The sequence below is a fragment of the Citrus clementina genome, unplaced genomic scaffold (assembly GCF_000493195.1).
Source record: "Citrus clementina cultivar Clemenules unplaced genomic scaffold, Citrus_clementina_v1.0 scaffold_2, whole genome shotgun sequence".
NCBI classification, from domain to species: Eukaryota; Viridiplantae; Streptophyta; class Magnoliopsida; order Sapindales; family Rutaceae; genus Citrus; species Citrus x clementina.
This window is the reverse complement of record NW_006262688.1, coordinates 24,375,024-24,394,260: the sequence shown is the minus strand read 5'-3', so window position 1 is coordinate 24,394,260 and position 19,237 is coordinate 24,375,024. Positions and strand designations below refer to the sequence as shown.

The 19,237-nt window shown below is 33.1% G+C and overlaps 2 protein-coding genes across 3 annotated transcripts; one reads left to right on the top strand and one right to left on the bottom strand.

Moving 5' to 3' along the window:
• The first annotated feature begins 1,614 nt into the window (after positions 1-1,614).
• Positions 1,615-3,229, top strand: LOC112101217 (probable caffeine synthase 4). 2 transcript variants are annotated; one of them, XM_024192068.1, is made up of 4 exons: positions 1,615-1,787; positions 1,893-2,297; positions 2,464-2,646; positions 2,796-3,229. In XM_024192068.1, the coding sequence occupies exons 1-4, from the start codon at positions 1,713-1,715 to the stop codon at positions 3,159-3,161; spliced, it is 1,029 nt and encodes a 342-aa protein (XP_024047836.1). In that variant the 5' UTR covers positions 1,615-1,712; the 3' UTR covers positions 3,162-3,229. The 2 variants fall into 2 exon arrangements, with proteins under 2 accessions (XP_024047836.1, XP_024047835.1); XM_024192067.1 differs by having other exon boundaries at positions 2,464-2,670.
• Positions 3,230-12,577: 9,348 nt separating this feature from the next.
• LOC18052201 (fasciclin-like arabinogalactan protein 2) lies at positions 12,578-14,624 on the bottom strand. The gene is made up of 2 exons (XM_006447747.2): positions 14,012-14,624; positions 12,578-13,415 (listed from the first exon to the last, which is right to left on the bottom strand). The coding sequence occupies exons 1-2, from the start codon at positions 14,531-14,533 to the stop codon at positions 12,726-12,728; spliced, it is 1,212 nt and encodes a 403-aa protein (XP_006447810.1). The 5' UTR covers positions 14,534-14,624; the 3' UTR covers positions 12,578-12,725.
• Between the last annotated feature and the right edge of the window lie 4,613 nt (positions 14,625-19,237).

Genomic DNA, 19,237 nt, shown 5'->3' with positions numbered 1-19,237 from the left:
CAGCTTTGCTTAAGAACCCATTTGAGATTACTTTTAGGAGAGTTAAAAGTGATTTTGAAAATCTAAAAGTTAATTTTGGTGTTTGGTAAAAAAAAAAAAATTCAAAACCACTTTTGCTAAAATCAACTCCTCCTACAGCTGATTTTGAAAAATAGGGAAGGAGTAACTTTTAAATTCTAATTTTGATAATCAATTTTATCCTTTAATATAATTCTATTAATATTCTTACAATTATTATCTAAACCCAAAATTATCCTCATTTAAATTTAAAAAATTAATATTTTAATAATTTGTTATTATAATTCACAATTACTTCTTTTTATCCTAGTTCTTCCTCATATTTTACATTCTATCAAAACTTCTCTAGAGCAACAAAGAAAGATCATGTACGTGTTCCATCACCATATTTAATAACAGTAAGTGATTCATCATCCTTTCATGCATATTCAATGTAATTTTTATTATAATATTTATTGTTTGTTTTATTTTGGTTTGTTTATATATAAATGATTCCATGCCTATGCATTTTTTATTTTAATATTTGTTGTTTGTCTTATTTGGATTTGTTTGCATATGAAAGATTCCATGCATGTGCATTGCAATGTTTTTGTTTCTAAAAGATTACACCAATGAAGAGAGAGAGAGAGAGGTCAATGGTGGACGAGAAGAAGAATATATCAACAATGGACTTGAAGCACGAGAAATGGAAGTTCTACGGAAATAATATTGCTACAAGTTTAATGAGAATATGAAATTGCATGACAATCTATTATTTGTATTCGTTTTAAGTTTTTATAGCTCATTACATTTTTTTTTTTTGGAATAACTAGTTATACTTTGCTTGATGTTATTTATTGAAAATTGTAGTTGATTTTTTAATTATCAATTGTTTTAAAATAAAAAAAGAAATAAAATCAATATAGTATAAATTTTATTTTAGTTAAAATTATTATAATACACAATTAAAGATATTGTATGTGCACATTGTAAGTAAATTTTATCCTACATTATATATATTTTAGTCATTTATTTTCTTACAGTAGTTTAATAGTAAGTTTTACCAAACACTCATAACTGCTTTTAAAATTCACAGTACTTTTAAAATAAAATTTATCAAGCACTTAACTAATTCTCTTCACAGCTGATTATTTCTATAGTACAACTAACAGTAATTATTTTAAAAGTTACAGTATTAACAAACTGGCACTAAGTCGGTTCACGCTTCCTTTTTATGTAGGGTTGGTATGCTTTTAAACCCTTGTTTCTTTTAATATATTTTTTTTAATTTTAATTAGAGGTGTTTTAATCTTTTATTTTTCATATAATTTTCTTTTTAAACTAATTTGAGAAGTATGTTTATCCTATTATAAATGGTAAGGATTTGTCATTGTAACTTTTGAAATCAATTATTTAATAAAAATTCTTATTTTATAAAAACTCATGTGCTTGCTTAGTCGATACTAGAATAATATCAATTATTTATCTACTCCACCGAATTCCACCATCCGACTGCGTGAATTAATCTGATAAAATTTTGCAGCTGGTAAACGTTTTGCAGCTGCCACTAATATTATAATTACATTCAATAGCCAATTGACGATGCCATCAGAACGTTTCTATGAATTTGATGACATTATATTAATTCGAAGGCCTTGGTACATCATAGTTGCCTGCAGCATTGACCGAACTGGAGAGAAGCAGAAAGCGCAGCAATGGAGGTAGAGAAAATTCTGCACATGAATGGAGGGGAAGGAGAAAATAGCTATGCTAACAACTCACTTGCACAGGTAATAATCTCTCTTTTTTCACCCACAAGCTTCAATATGATCAACACAATTATCAAATCTTGTTTCTTCTTTACTAAGCGTTTTCATTTCTTATATTATTTTCAGAAAGAAGCAATCGTGAAAGCAAAGCCTCTACTAGAACAAAGCTTGAATGATCTGTATTGCAACGGCTTCCCAGACTGCATAACAGTTGCAGATATGGGGTGTTCTTCAGGGCCTAATGCATTGTTGCCAACATGGGAAGCTATTGATTCCCTGGACAAGATTTGTAATCGCTTGAATCGTAAGCCACCCGCTTTGCATTCTTTCCTCAATGATCTTCCTGGAAGTGATTTCAACACCGTTTTCAAATCCCTGCCAAGCTTCTATGAGAGATTGAGAACAGAAAAGGGACACGAATCTGGTTCATGTTTCGTAGCTGCAGCCCCTGGATCTTTCCATGCCAGGCTATTTCCTCCTAATTTCCTTGATTTTGTTTATTCTTCTAACGCCCTCCACTGGCTCTCTCAGGCAAGAACTTGGATCTTTTAATAATTTTCTGCCATGCCTGAATTTTTACTAGTGTATATTTTTATCTAATAGCTATTAAATTAAATAATCACTTAAAGAAATTTCAAATTTAAGACTTTGTTAATCATCTTGACTTATCAGCTCCCTTGATTTAATGCTTTATCAGATGCCTAAAGAGCCAATGAGTGAATTCGATATCCATAGAGCATATTTGGATCAATTTAAGAGTGATTTCTCAGCATTTCTCAAATTTCGATCTGAAGAATTGAAATGCGGAGGTCGAATGATTCTTACCCTTCTATACAATGATAGTTTCCATTCTACTAGTCCTGCAGAGCCAGCAATGTTGGTAATAAAAGACATGATCTCCGAAGTATCGTCTCTCTCTCTCTCTCTCTCGATACATATTAAAAAAAAATTAAATTAATTTTATCGTGCATTTATACGATAAGTATTTTATAATGGCCGATCTCTTTTTAATTATTTCATTCACTTCAGGGGTCGATTGAAGAATCAAAACTAAAATCATCCAATTTTCCAATCTATACGCCTTATGTTGACGAAGTAAAGCAAGTTATTGAAAGAGAAGGATCCTTTGATATCCTTCAGCTTGAAACATTCCATGTAAGTTGGTTGGAAGGCTTTGTCGAAAATGATAACGAAGGCTTGGACAAATACGCAAGAGGCAAGCATGTGACAAGGCTTGTACGGGCAGTGGTAGAATCGCTTGTGTCTAGTATTTGTGGAGATGATGCCATCGCGGAGGAGATCTATCGTCGATATGAAATCAAGGTGACTGATGAGATTTTGGAAAAGGGGCGAGGAGCTTTTGCAAATCTTCTTATTTCCTTGGTGAAGAAATGATAAGATTCTCTATATATTGAAGAAAGGACTATCTGACAACCCATTCGCTACATTTATCGAATAAGATGTATCAGACTTGGAGGAATGAGATTCCATTTGTGATTTAAATGTATTTTTTTCTGTATCATGCTTTTGAGAAAGGTAAGGCTTGTTAAGTCTCTTTCTCACTGTGCTATGTTTTATTTTGCTTTTCAATAAAGTTTTGACCATTTCGCTAATTTTAGCAACTTTGTTTAATAATATCTCGAAGGACTCTTTTGAATACAAATGTACATCATTTTCAGCCTTCCCATGGCAGGAAAAGACATGACTTGAGTGGTTATTTTTAGAGTAACGATTTGCCACATATTTGTCTCTTGCGTATTTGTCCAACTCTAAGCCTTTACTCTCACTGTCAGGGCCTACCAACCAACTAGTATGGGATGTTTCAAGGTAATGAATATTGAAGGATCCTTCTCTTTGGATAACTTGGCTTACTTCACAGCACATGGTGAATAGACAGGAAAATTGAACGATTCCAATTTTGATTCTTCAATCAACACCTAAATTGAATGATATGAAAATAGTAAAGCTCTTTTGTATATGTGAAAATTGCTAGTACGTAGATGTCTGCGTTCGTTAAAACCTGCACCAGCAGTTCTTGACGTCCAAAGACAAAAATCCGAGATTTTAACAGCTTGCTCATGCATTGATTTTGAAACTTTGTAAGATAACCTTTTCATTTACTAACATAACTCTGGGTGTCAAGAGGAATCGGTCTGCTTTTAACCAAAAAAAAAAGTGTTAACTTCTATAGGGAATTAGAATATATTTGTATTTATAGAACAACTTATGAGTGGGCAATTTGATCGAAATTTGAGAAATGATGTGAAATCGCTCTTAAATTGATCCAAATATGCAATATGAACACTGGGAGGGCTGCAGGATTTTGGCACGTAAACATCCCCTTTATTTAATATCTGGAATTTCCGATTTGTTAAGTAACCCACTAAGTACCTGTTAAATATGTGGTTACATTGTATAGCTAGTAAAGTGTAGCTAGCTGAGCCAAGATGATTGATGCATGAGGTCAAATGGTCGAGCAAAATTTGCTCTCGCTATGTTGATCATGTTTACCAAAAGGGCCCGTGGCTGATTAGAACCTTAGAATTATTTTTAAATTAACTTATCCGAGAAAGCCAGGGGCAACTATAGGAAGAGTAGACCAAGCGAAGGAAAAAATAGCCTTCCATAGTAAGATCCCGGGGCTACCGCTACCAAACATGAACAAAATTCAGGTCCCCCTTGAGCCTTCAGTTTCTCATAGAAGCTTGTCAGAGATTTGAACATGGTGTTGAAATCATTTCCAGGAAGATCATTAATGAGAAGCACTTGCAATACAGGAGGGCCGAGAATTACGAATATTGTCCAATAGTAATTTACTAAATTATTAGTTGGCAATCACGGTATGTTTGACAATTAGTAATTTTAATTCACAGCCATTGAGGATTAAAACTAACAGCAGCTCAATCACAAAAATGCCCATAGTTATTAATTATGCTAAAATTTTCTACAGTCTGTTCAATTTGATGATTCATTTACGAAGGCCAGGCGTCCAAGAGAAATCCCGGATGTTAGATTAATTTTAATTAATATAATATTTGGGGCCACACATGAAACAAATAAAATGTGTGTGCTATTATTTAATTAGCCAATAATTAAGTGATCTATTTAATTTTAATTAAATGGCTAAGGGTATAATTGTTGTGGGTTAAATACATAGATACTAGAGTTTTAATTATTACTTCTATGAGGGGCAGAAGTAATAGTTAACACAAAATAACTAATAGACGGTTTTAATTAAACATGTTTATTAGTTTTATTAAATACGGTGGTTATGGTCCCCATCCTATCTTAACCTCTTTTTATTCTCAAAATCCTCTCAGTGAGAATTCTTTAACAAAAAGGATATAGATTAGTTTGGAAGTCCATCATCAAGAATCAAGAATCTCTACACACAACAATGGATTCAGGTACGCTTCCGAAATTATAGTGCTCAGTAATTTTAATCTGGATTCTTATGAAGATTTAAAGAATTTTAACAATTGGTATTAGAGCCTCATCCATGATTAGATTATTGAGTTGCAATTTTTTATTAATGGTTATATTCGAATCAAACTGTTAATCCTGGACTTAGTTATCGGGAATAGTTGAATTGGTTTTGTTGGCCTCATGACGAAACGAAACTATTGGTGGATTGCACACGTGAAATCATGTGCAAAGTTTCAAGATCTTGCTTTGATTCTAAGTTCGGTGGCCATGCATGTTCTAGTTTCGGTTTTAGTTTAATAATAATTTTAAATTAAATCAATTGAATTAAGTTTTTATAGGCCGTGATTTAAATGAAATAGATTTGATTGAGTTGGCAAGTTTCGGTTATGATTTAATAATAATCATAAATTGCTTCCAGTTTAATTGGCCACGGTTTCGTTTTCGGGTTTAATGGTGATTTTTAATTAAATCACATGAATTGATTTCGCTCGCATGTTTCAATGTTTCAGTTTTGATCTTAATAATATTTCAATTCAATTCGACTTTGCATTGTGGCTTTAGCTTATAAAATGTTTACTGTAACATGCGGTTATATAGTCTTGTGCATTATAATTGGTTTCAAACTGGGCAAATATATAATATGCGAATGAAATCAAATCAATTTGATTTGTACAGTTCCGGTTTTATAATCTTTAAATTAAATTGTTTTGTAACATTTAAGTTAATTATTGGTCTAACATTAAAAATATACTAATTAAAGCGGGAAGTCACCAAAGTGATGTCTCTTGTATAGATTAGTTTATTTGGGGTGTTAGATGTTTGTGTTTGTGTAATTCCTATGGATGTTAATCGACCCAAAGGAAGGTTAATATTTGGCCTAATTACACACACACTTATGATGGTAAATTTGTGACGATTATTAAAATAACTTAATGTGAGTAATGTACTAATCCAAAGATACGTTCATTACTTGACATAACTTATTGTCAAAATTTGATCATTGCAACAAGAGTACCATTTACAGTTCATATTATAGTCCAAAGACTTGTTACTAATGTTGTACTAGGTATCTTGAATTGTTATAATTTGCTTTTAAATTTTTAAAGATTATTAATTGAGTTGTTTAATGTGAGCATTATTTATTTATTTATATTTTATTTACTTTTGTTCTCAATTCAGCTTTTCTGTCTGCTACTTCTATATCTGCAAATATGAATAGTGTTCTGATTCTGAATGGGACTAATTTGAAGGACTGGAAAGAGAATATGATAATTCTCTTAGGCTGCATGGATCTAGACTTATCATTCAGACACCCTAAGCCGGACGAACTCACTGATGATAGTACATCTGAGGATGTGTTGTACTATGACAAGTGGGATTGATCTAACAGGATGAATCTTATGATCGTGAAGCGCGGTGTTCCATAGGTATTTAGGAGTGCTATCACCGATGAGGTTACAAGTGCTAGTGAGTTTCTTGCCGAAATTCAGAAATGTTTTACAAAAAACGATAAGGCTGAAACAAGTACGCATTTAGCGAGCTTGATTTCAATGAAGTATAAAGGCAAGGGAAACGTTCGGGAGTACATCATGGAGATGTCTCATCTTGCTTCTAAGCTTAAGGCATTAGGGCTCGACCTATCTGATGATTTGGTTGTGCATTTGGTCCTTATCTCTCTCCCAGCACAACTTAATTAATTCCAAGTTAGTTACAACTGTCAGAAAGAGAAGTGGAATCTCAATGAACTGATTTCCTTTTGTGTGCAAGAAGAAGAGAGACTAAAGCAAGAGAAAAATGAATATGCACATGTGGTAAGCACTTCTAAAGATAAGGGCAAAAGAAAGAAAAAGGGTGAAGCTGCTGCTTCTAAGGGTCTAGAGCTAAAGAAACCAAAGGCCGAGCATGGCTGTTTCTTCTGCAGCAAGCCTGGACATGTGAAGAAGGAATGTCAAAAATATCACGCATGGCACGTAAAGAAAGGTACATTTCTTACTTTGGTTTGTTCTGAAACTAATTTAGTTTCAGTACCAAGAAACACATAGTGGATAGATTCGAGTGCTACTACTCACATTTGTGTTTCACTGCAGGGTTGCCTAAGCTACTGGCCGCCAAGTGATGCTGAAAGATGCATTTATGTAGGAGATGGCAAGACGGTAGAAGTTGAAGCAATTGGGCATTTTAGATTACTTATGAAAACTGGTTGTTATTTGGATTTGTTAAATACTTTTGTTGTTCTGTCTTTTAGACGGAATTTGATTTCAGTTTCTGTTTTGGACAAATCTGGTTATTCTTGTTCATTTGTAAACAGACAATTTACTTTATCGATCAATTCTAATGTTATTGGAACCGGTTTGCTTAATGCTTATGACAATCTATATTTGTTAGAAACAGTTTCAAGTTATAATGAAAACCTGCATTTTAGTTCTAGAGGTACAAAGCGTAAATTAGAGAAAGAAAATTCGGCCTCATTATGGCACAAACGCTTAGGTCACATCTCTAAAACTAGAATTGAGCGATTAGTGTCTGATGAGATTTTAGGATTTCTTGATTTTACAGACCTTGATGTTTGTATTGAGTGTATCAAGGGAAAACAAACCAAAAATAAGAAATTAAGAGCCTACAGAACTTCAGACGTCTTAGAATTAATTCATACAGACATCTATGAACCATTCCCCACAGCTACTTGGAATGGTCAACAATATTTCATTACATTCATAGACGATTATTCGAGATATGGCTATATATTCCTGATTCATGAAAAATCATAGTCTTTACATGTGTTCAAAATGTTTAAAGCCAAAGTTGAGTTACAACTCAACAAAAAAGATTAAAAATGTCAGGTCTGACCGTGGTAGTGAATACTACAGTAGATATGATGGTTTAGGTGAACAATGTTCAGGACTGTTTGCTAAATACCTAGAGGAATGTGGAATTGTCCCTCAATATACTCTGCCAGGATCGCCTAGCATGAATAGTGTATCTGAGAGACGAAACAACACTCTTAAGGATATGATAAAAAGTATGATCAGTCATTCTACTTTATCAGAATCACTCTGGGGTGAAGCACTAAAAACATCAGCTTATATCCTAAATCGAGTGCCAACTAAAGCAGCTGCTTAAACACCTTATGAGCTTTGGACGGCTCGAAAGCCTAGTCTAAAGCATTTACATATTTGGGGATGTCCAGCTGAAGCGAGACCTTATAGACTTCATGAAAGGAAATTAGATTCCAAAACTGTAAACAGCTACTTTGTTGGCTATGCAGAGCGATCAAGGGGCTTTAAGTTTTATGATCTCAGTACAAGATCAATTTTTTAGACGGGACCTGCTACATTTTTTGAGGATGTTGAGTTTGGGGGGAGAAATCCAGTAAGAAACATTGTCTTTAAAGAGGAAGAGTGATCAAATATTGCTTTTGACAATGTACAAGTTTTAATACATGTCATTGATCATGAAGTAAATTCAGATCCTCAATCATCTGACAATGTTGTTCAACCCCAGAATCAACATGAGATGATTGTTCCTGAGGAACAAACTCAACAACCTCAAGAGCCCGTGCAATTAAGACGATCCATAAGAGAAAGGAGAAATGTTATTTCGGATGATTATGTAGTATTTCTTCAGGAACAGGAGGATGAAACTAGAGTGATGGAAGATGACCCAATCAACTTTCATCAAGCCATGCAAAGCTCCAATTATCATAAATGGATCAAAGCCATGAATGAAGAGTACAAGTCAATGCAAGACAATAAAGTTTGGGAACTTATCCCATTACCTTCCGGTACGAAGCCTATTGGTTGTAAATAGATATTTAAAACCAAAAGAGATTCAAATGGTAATGTGGAAAGGTATAAAGCACGTCTTGTAGCTAAAGGCTTTACTCAAAAGGAAGGAATTGACTATAAATAGACTTTCTCTCCAATTTCTACGAAAGACTCTTTTAGGACAATTATGGCACTTGTTGCACATTTTGATTTTGAGTTACATCATATGGATGTTAAGACTGCTTTTCTTAATGGTGACATTGAGGAAACAATTTATATGGTACAACCAGAAAACTTTGTGTTGGGAGACCCAAAGAAAATGATTTGTAAGCTAACCAAATCCATCTATGGGCTTAAACAAGCTTCTCGTCAGTGGTACTTTAAGTTTCATCAAATAATTATCTCATATGGTTTTAAGGCAAATGTTATTGATGAATGTGTGTATCACAAGTTCAGTGGGAGTAAGCATATATTTCTTGTTTTATATGTTGATGACATATTGTTTGCCACAAATGATATATGCATACTCCACGACACCAAGAGTTTTCTATCAAAACATTTTGAGATGAAAGATCTTGGTGATGCCTCCTTTGTTTTAGGAATTGAGATACATCGGGATCGTTCTCGGGGTATTCTGGGATTGTCACAAAAGAACTATATCGATAAAGTTTTGAAAAGGTTTGGCATGCAAAACAGTAAACCAGGTGACGCCCCTGTCGCCAAAGGAGATAAATTTAGCCTTAATCAATGCCCTAAGACCAATCTTGAAATCAAGGAAATGGAGAAAATTCCTTATTCTTCAGCTATAGGGAGTCTTATGTATGCTTAAGTATGTACGCGTCCAGATATTGCGTTTATAGTTGGCATGTTGGGCAGATATTTGAACAATCCCGGCATGGATCATTGGAAAGCAGCCAAACAGATTATGAGGTACTTACAGAGAACAAAGGAGTACATGCTCACATATAGGAGGTCGGATAAGTTAGAGATCATTAGGTATTCCGACTCCGATTTTGCTGGATGCTAAGACAACAGAAGATCCACATCAGTCTATATTTACTTGTTGGCTGGTGGAGCAATTTCTTGGAGATCTGCCAAGCAGATACTTGTAGCTTCATCAACTATGGCAGCAGAGTTTGTAGCATGTTATGAGGCATCCAATCAAGGAATATGGCTGCGTAATTTTGTCACTGGGTTGTGTATTCTAGAGGGTGTAGAAAGACCGCTTAAGATATTTTGTGACAATAAGTCAGCAGTTTTATACTCCAACAACAATATGAGCACTACAAAGTCAAAACACATTGAAATCAAGTTCCTTGTTGTGAAAGAAAGAGTGCAGAGTGGACAAATATCTATAGAGCACATTGGGACAAACTCCATGATAGCGGATCCGCTCACTAAAGGATTGCCACCTAAGGTCTTTCATAAGCACACTGCTCATATAGGTGTGATTTTACCTGAGGATATTCAGATTTAGTGGGAGTTTGTATTATTTACTATGTGTGACTTTTGGATATTAATTATATAATTCGGATTATTTTCTGCAGAAGTAAAGTATTTCAGTTCCTTACACTCTATTGGGATAATTAAGTTTAGATCGCAATCAAGTAAAGTAGGACCAGTTGGGAATAGACATGTTTAGATCACATTCCATGTAATTTCCATGATATGTATCCACAATCGGTCTATGTCATTTAACTGTATTGATATATGTGACCATGGATAAGTTGAGTTACGATTGATGTAACAAAGGCCGCTATGATCCTATATTGATGTAGTTAATGGACGAGATTGTCCAGATATACTCTAAGACATAATAGCTATTTTGTGAGCTCATTAAGTTAAACACATTTTAGATTTTATTTGTGGCCCAGTGGGAGATTGCTAGATTAATTTTAATTAATATAATATTTGGGGCCACACGTGAAACAAATAAAATGTGTGTGCTATTATTTAATTAGCCAATAATTAAGTGATCTATTTAATTTTAATTAAATGGCTAAGGGTATAATTGTTGTGAGTTAAATACATAGATACTAGAGTTTTAATTATTACTTCTATGAGGGGCAAAAGTGATAGTTAACACAAAATAACTAATAGACGGTTTTAATTAAACCCGTTCATTAGTTTTCTTAAATACGGTGATTATGGTCCCCATCCTATCTTAACCTCCTTTTATTCTCAAAATCCACTTAGTGAGAATTCTTTAACAAAAAGGATAGAGATTAGTTTGGAAGTCCATCATCAAGAATCAAGAATCTTTACACACAACAATGGATTCAGGTATGCTTATGAAATTATAGTGCTCAGTAATTTTAATCTGGATTCTTATGAAGATTTAAGGAATTTTAACAACGGATGCATATATTAGATGCCATAAGATTAAAGGAGAGCGGCAATGGTTCATCAGAAGCGATGAAAGTAATTAAGGCATGTTTGGAATAGAGTTTGGACGACGTACTTTAAAAATTATAGAACTAAATTATTTGATAAACACTAATTGTTTTAATTTAGAAACCAAATTGATTTTATCTTACACTTGTATAATAAAAAATATTATATCTTTACTAATTTTATGAAAATAATTATTTAAAATTTATATTTACTATATAATATTAATATATTTTTTTTCCGCAGCAGTGCTTTAATTCCAAGCCAAGCCTTAGCCCAGTATTGAAACAATTGGCAGGAAAACAAATTAAATTAATCCAGATGGCAGGAGTGGCCTTGTGAGAGGGCAATTATTTTGCTCAATTATGTATTATACATTAAGATAGTTATAGTTTGATTGTTGCATCATTGACGTCCATTGTGACCTGTGAGCTGGAAAAATAGTGACCTAACATGTCTTAGTCTATATATATATATATATATGATTAGAGCATGTTTGTCTTGTACTCTTGTTATTATATGTCCGGCTGTCTGCGGGGTATAATAAATAGAGTGCTATGCATACAATGATACAAATTAATATAATCATAATTATTTTTTAAGTAAAAGATCAATGAATGAAATAGAATAAACGATATGACCATAAAACTATACATAATATAATTACTGATTTCCATAGACGAGTTCAAATTTTGTTGGATGTTGTGGATAGTACAAGAGATTTACAATTTTGAATGCATGCAATTACGGTACCAGCATTTGAAAATAATGAGTTCAGTTTCATTTTTTTAAAAAAAAAAAAATCAGAATTAAATCCGATAAATTCACATTTCTCTCAACTGACATGAACCCTAAAATTGAACGGCACAAATAAAATACAGTTCTGTTCATCTGTGAGATTCTTTTATTTTATTTTATTTTAAATTTTTTTGGTTGTTTTTGAAGATACAATGTTTTTACTCAAACTAGATATGATATTCGAACAAAATCAGATGGCTTTGTATTACATTTATATAACAAATAAATAATCTCATAAAATTTTCTTAAGTTTACTGCCCAATACAAAAAGAAATTTAAAAAAAAAATGCTTCTTATAAAAGTATATTTATTACACTCGATGAAATTGATGTAGTACAAATGTGCATTTAATTACATGTAATCAATCACAATTCAAAACTAAATAAATAGCATCATACATCTACATTACTAACAAACAAAAAAAAAATCTAGAAAAATTTAATTTCTTGAAAAAAAATAAAGACCCAAGCAAGTGGGCCTCGTGTTATTTTTCCCCCTCATCACAAATAAACTCAAAAAGAAAAATAATTAAATAATTAAATGGCAACTCATGTCTCCCCAAGCTATGCGTGACTCATCGTCACATGAAAAAGATTCCCATGCACGAACTTAAAACCATCCAAATCAAATGCCCACCGCTGATTCTACCCACCCCATTTTCATTATCAGCCGTCTGATCCTCAGAATCATCCACCGGTGCATCGGCTTCCGCCTCGTCCTTGTCCTTCTTCGTCTTGCGTTTGTGGGGGGTAGGCGACGGTGCCGGAGCTTCGGTCTCCACCTCAGGCTTAAACAACTCTATGGGTAACAAAACCTTGTTAATCTTATAAATGACCAACGGCTCTTCATCTTTTAACGTCCCCGTTATCTTAGCCGTCGTAGCTTTTGTCTTTAACGTCACGATCTCGCCGTCATTCTGCACGGTGAAGTCATACTTGCTGGCGCCGTCAGTTGCCAGCGTGTTCATGACTCCGTTGCTCGACTTCAACGTCTGCAAGGACTGGTAAACGGGGGTGCCGTGATATAACAGTAACGACACTTTGTGGGCTTCCGTTAGGTTCTTGTACTTTGGCATGAAATCGTTCACGACGGCGTCGGTAGGGCAAAAGACCGTTAAGCCCCCGTCAAGATTTTCTTCAAAAGTCGTGTGAGCTCCTGTGGCTATTAACAAGTCAGCAAAAGCTTTGCAGCCTTGCTTTGCCATTATAGCCGTTAGATTAAGGCCGCTTGGTCCTGGTGTTGGTGCTTCAGCTTCATCCGAGTTCAGAACCTAAAGATGATTAAAAATTTAATCAGCAACATAATTATAATTAAATTTAATCAACCTAAAGGCAATTATTGCAAGAAGGAGAAAGAACCGAATGGTATTATCGTCACAACTGGTTTTATTGGGAGACAGCTGTCGATGATGTTGATATCAATAACGTATAATAATAATAAAAAAAAACTCTTCTTCCTTTTTACTGTTATTTTTTAATATAAAAAAATTAAACAAATTAATTTCTGTCATTTTCAATTGATTTATATTAAATAATTAATCTAACAAATGGTACACGTTTGTCGAAGGAATTTTAAGTCTAAAATGATGATAATGAAACACACTTGAATCTAAAACGTAAAAGTAAAATATTTTTATTTTTCTTACAATTTTTTCAAAAGACTAAATAAATTTAAATTATTTTTCTAAAATAACTAAAATATGAACCTGATTTGAACCTCTTTAATTAATTAAATATATAAAGAAGAGTACTTTTTTACCACCTTAATAAGTTTTAACAGCTAAACCAACCAATACGTACATAATTCATCACTTATTAAATTGAAAAACAATAACAATATTAATGAGTAATTTAATTAACTACTCACATGGCTAATCTGCAAAACGGAGATATTGTAGGGAAACTCAGCCACCGACTTAACGTAAGTAGCGTCAAGCTTGCCATCATTATCTTCGGCGCCAAACCCAACTTTGCCACCTTTAAGATCAGTAATATTCACATACCCAGAGGATCCCGGAGCCGAGCCGGTGGCCTGAAACATGCTCGACGTCAGGGCTGTGCCGTTGGTGACCTGGTGGAGCTTCTTGGAGCCGAAGTAGTCAGTGAGAACATGGAGAGAGAGCACGTTCCTGAGAGTGTAAACGGAGAGTTGTTTGGAGAGGAGTGATGACATGGCGGAGTTGTCGAGTGCGAGGACGGTGATGGTCTGGCGTCGGTTGATTTCTGCGGCGAGGTGGGTGACGGTGAGGTAGTGGTTGAAGGTTGAGAATTCGGGGTGTTTTGCGAGGATTCGGGTGATGTTGTGTGCATGGGAGGCGGTGGAGGAGAGGAGGAGGACGAGGAGTGGGAACAGGAGGAGGGTGGTAGTGAGCAGCGGCCGGTTTGCCATTGCGGCGGCGGCGACGGTGTCGGTGCTTTTGTGGACGAGTAATGGAGTGGAGTGGAGTGGAGTGGGTGTGTGGGCTTATCGTGCATGTTTTTATAAGTGGTGGGGGATTTTTGGAGTGTGTGTCGGATAATGTGGTGCCAGCTTGGCAGTTGGTGGAGGATAAGGGGCCCACCTTTTGATGGGCTCTCCCTTGTGGTCATTTTTTTTAATTTTTATTTTTGACAGTCATGATTCATAACGTTACATTGTGCCGTCGTTCTGATTTTCATGATGTTGATTTAAAGTGGGTTACTTCGATTTAATCGTTGCATTTTTAACAAATTTACATTACTTGAGCACTAATCTTACATCGTACTAAAACTTGGTAACAAAGTGAAGTGGCAGCCGGTTCCATCAATAAGTATTGAGGGCGTGGCATTGGCATCCAGTTCTCCATAATTGTAGATGGGGATTGTATCATTTTAACTAAGGGATTAGGATTCATTCTTCTCCCCCCCCCCCCCCCCCCCCCCTCTCTCATTACCTATAGAATTTAGTGAAAAAAAAATAGATTTATTGTAAATAAAGTGAAAAAAATAAATATAAAATTCAATCTTAATCACTTGATGAATAAAAAAGAGGTAGTGATTGAAAAAACAAAATAAAGAGAAAATCTTTGATCTTGAATATGGAAGTAGATGTCCCAATATCTCACTAATATTAATTAGTGTTGAATTTTCGAACTATTTTTTAAGTAGATTTTTGAAATGTATTGTAAGTATATCAATTCAAATTATCAGTAGACCTAATATTATAATATTTGTAGATTGTAATAATTAGAGCAAAAAATTTGACGCGATGTAAGATAATATGGAGTCTGAAATGATGATGTTATTATTATTATTAATTTTTCTTGTTGTATAGGCTTTTAGCTTTAATGTGGCTTCATTAGAAAGCAAAGAAAATTGCTTCGCACATGCTAGTGATCAATGTTTAGTATTAGCTCATTTTTGGCATGAAATTGTAAGTATCATGAAGAGACAAAGTTTCAGGTTAACGCCATGTGACTCGAAAAATTAAAGATGTGTCCTATTTATCTTGTCCTAGATGCTACAATTTACAAATTATTATGAGAGCTTTTTTTTTTTTCCTTCTTTTTTCTACTAGAGGTTTTGACGATTGTGTTAGGAGTTTTTAAGTCAGCACTTCAACTTAAGTATTTGCTCTTAAAAAGATTTCAAGTTAATTTTATAATTTTACCGAGTACTTCAGATTGAACCGTTGCATAATGATATGTGTTTCTGTGATTTCTCATAATTAGTGGTTGGAATTTTTTTTTTTTTCAACTATGAAGGGTGCGGGTGTAAAGTTTAAATTAATATTTTAACTCCATATCTAATTTATTTAAAACGATTGGTCACACTCCTGGAAGCAATTAGTGACTGAATTTTATTTCTTACGAGCTTCAAATCCTTCATCAGGCTATGAGATCCTTGTATTGATTAATAATTTTGAGATCCTTCACCATGCTATGAGAAATAATTGTCTATTTCAAATAATTGATGGGTCTTAACTCTACATTAAACAATATAAACTCTAGGGCTACTTATAGATTGCTTACCATTTTGGTTACTCATTGAATTGATTGCCTAACAAAACAAAAGAAAAGACACAACTGCGTAAGAAGTATGACCAACTAATTAATACCGTAATTAACAAGCTAATTATCACATTTTATGATTAATTTTTCAGTATTAAATATTTATGATTAAACTTTTTTAATATTAAATTCTAACTCAAACACTCTCTTAATTAGTTAAAGTAGCGTTTGTTTTTTTATTTAAAATCTGAATAGATCTGAATTTTTTTAAAGTCTGAATATATATATATATATATATATATATAAGTGGCATCTTATTTATTTTTTTAAATAAAAAATATCTTAAACATGATTATAAATACCTGAAAATCAAATCTAAGTTAAAAAAATAAAGTTTAAAAAATTCTGAAATTAATCAAATTTTAAAACTTGAGACTTTTTAACAGATTAACCCAACCTTTGAATAAATAAACTAAATGGGGGGTCGGTTTTTCTCTTGTCAGCTTTGTTCAGTCGACACTATCTTTTCAACCTCTCACGAATAAACAAATCACGAACGATGTGTCCGTTTCTTCTACTTTATAATAATTTTTAATCAAAAGATTATTAAAGTGGTTAGGCTGTGGGAGCCACACGTGTCTGTCGCAACGCCCACCCAAGAGAAGCCAGTCTGGTTCCAAGAAGAAAGTGGACATGAGATGATGAGATGCCGTATCAAATGGGGCCACGTAGACATCGGTGATTCGAGGTGACATGTCAGCAGATACCTCCACCGACGATCTTCAAAATAATTTGAACGGTTGGGATTTTATTTTCAACTTATCTGTGTCCAGGCTGTTGTTGATTGTCCCTTATCCCAAATTGTCCACTTTCGAATTTTTTTTTTAATTTCTCCAACACTCTGCTAACTAAAGGAGTTAATTGATTTCCTGTTCCATATCATTCGATGAAAGATTTCGATATTTTTTTCTTCAAATGATTTGAAATATCAATATTTTATAATTATTTTTTTTGGGTCCTATTTTGTCCATAAAATGTTTAGCGAACCTTTAGTTAATTAGTTTCGTGGCTGTCCTATCAAATTACTACAAAGGTATTAACTGTTCCACATAAAAATCAAGAAAAAAAATAGGTTTATAATTAACGGTGTACGAGCCATGTTGTCGATACGCCGTTGGCCAACTTTCATTAGACTGAAGGTTTTCCTTTCCGGCCCGGCGCGTTTCTTTAAAAGGTAATAGTCAATTTGTCACTCACATTAAAATGAAAATCTATTTAGTGACGTGCAATATATACATGTGTGATTACTATATTACAAGAGGTTAAGTGTCGCGCACCTTGTTTTACGTGATAGCACGTGTCAAAGAGTTAAAATAAGGAGCTGTGGGCGCGCAGCATTGCTCCTTAATTCAAGATCTTAACATTCGTGCACTGTAACACGCACCTGATCACTTCCTATTATACATGTAAATACATAAATTCTTGGGTTGGGCGCTTTCATTTTTTTCGTGTCAAAACATTATTATGGCACATGGTTTAATAGAGTCAGTGTTCGATATGAATAAGAGAAAGACTATATATATTGATCTTGTCCCGAATCTTAAATTTTATTAAAATTAAAAAAAGAAGCTATTAAACTATACAGTTTAATAACTTTCAAAGTCATTATAATATTAAATCACATATTTTAATATTTTTGTTGGATTTTAATAATATATATATACACACACACATATACATACATACTGTTCACGGCTATTATTCATCCACATCAAAAATATCAATTATCCAAAAACACAATAAATTACAGAAATTAAATGACACGAAGATTTTTAACGTGATCCAGATTAATTTATCCCACATCAACGAGGGCACGTTTAGATGAAAAGCAATTCATTAATATTGTGTTTACTTTCTGGAGTGGGAGTGGGAGTGTAGAGTGTGGATTCCTTCCACTCTAGTGTTTACTTACCATTTTTAAGGGGGGAGTGGGACTCCCACTCTATGGGTCCCACCTAATTAAATAAATAAATAATATTTAATCAAATAAATAATATCATATTTATTAAAAATAATAATTATAAACATATTTATTTTATTAAATTTAATAAAATAAAAATAAATAAATATTTTATTTATTTAAATAATATAATATTATTTACAAATTAAATTCATTAAAAATAATAATATTAAACATTAATTTTAATAAATATTAATTAATTATTTAATTAATAATAATAAATATTTTATTCTAAGAAAATATTAATTTTGTACTATATTATCAATAATAATGTTTCATTTGTGTTGCTATTATTAATAATTTTTATTCACATAATTTAAATTAAAATTAATTAAAAAATTATGATTTACATAATTAAGAATATTAATAATTATTATTAATTTACAAATATAATAAAATATTTATTTTATTTTTTAAATATATTTTTTATTAATTTTTTAATTACAAATTATAATTCTTTAAATAAGGGTAAAATTGTAATTTAAAATTATTTACTCCCAATCCAAAATAATGTAAACACATAAATTGGGTTCTGGTTTCAATTCCATTATCCCATTCCAATGTAAATAAACAGCCTACTCTCACTCCCACTCCACACTCCCACTCCACACTCCCAATCCTAGGATTCCCACTCCTCAAGATTCCCATTCCAATCCAAAATGTAAACGCTACCTAAGTTGAGATGGTACAACCTATAGATTTACAAAACTTAAGACTCTCGCTTACACTTTATCATCATACAATTTACTCAACCTTAAAGTTTCTCTTGAATAATTGCTACCCCTCTTGATCAACGATCATCAAGGCATTTCGCAAAGTGATCAATAACAATTCTTCAATGCCTAGTGATCCAAGATCCACATAGACCTCCACAGAGATGAAAAGAAGATAAGAAAATAAATCAACACAACATTATGCTCCAAATCTATATTCTCTATGGAGGAGACTGAATTTTGCTTCTCTGTTTTATGTTATGTGTTGTGTACCATCAATTGTGAATATCTATCTTTATATAGGCACTGGAGTTTCACAAGGTAGCGAGTCTTAAAAGACTTGGATTATTTTCAAATAAGAGTTTTTTTCTTTTTATAATTCCTATGGATTT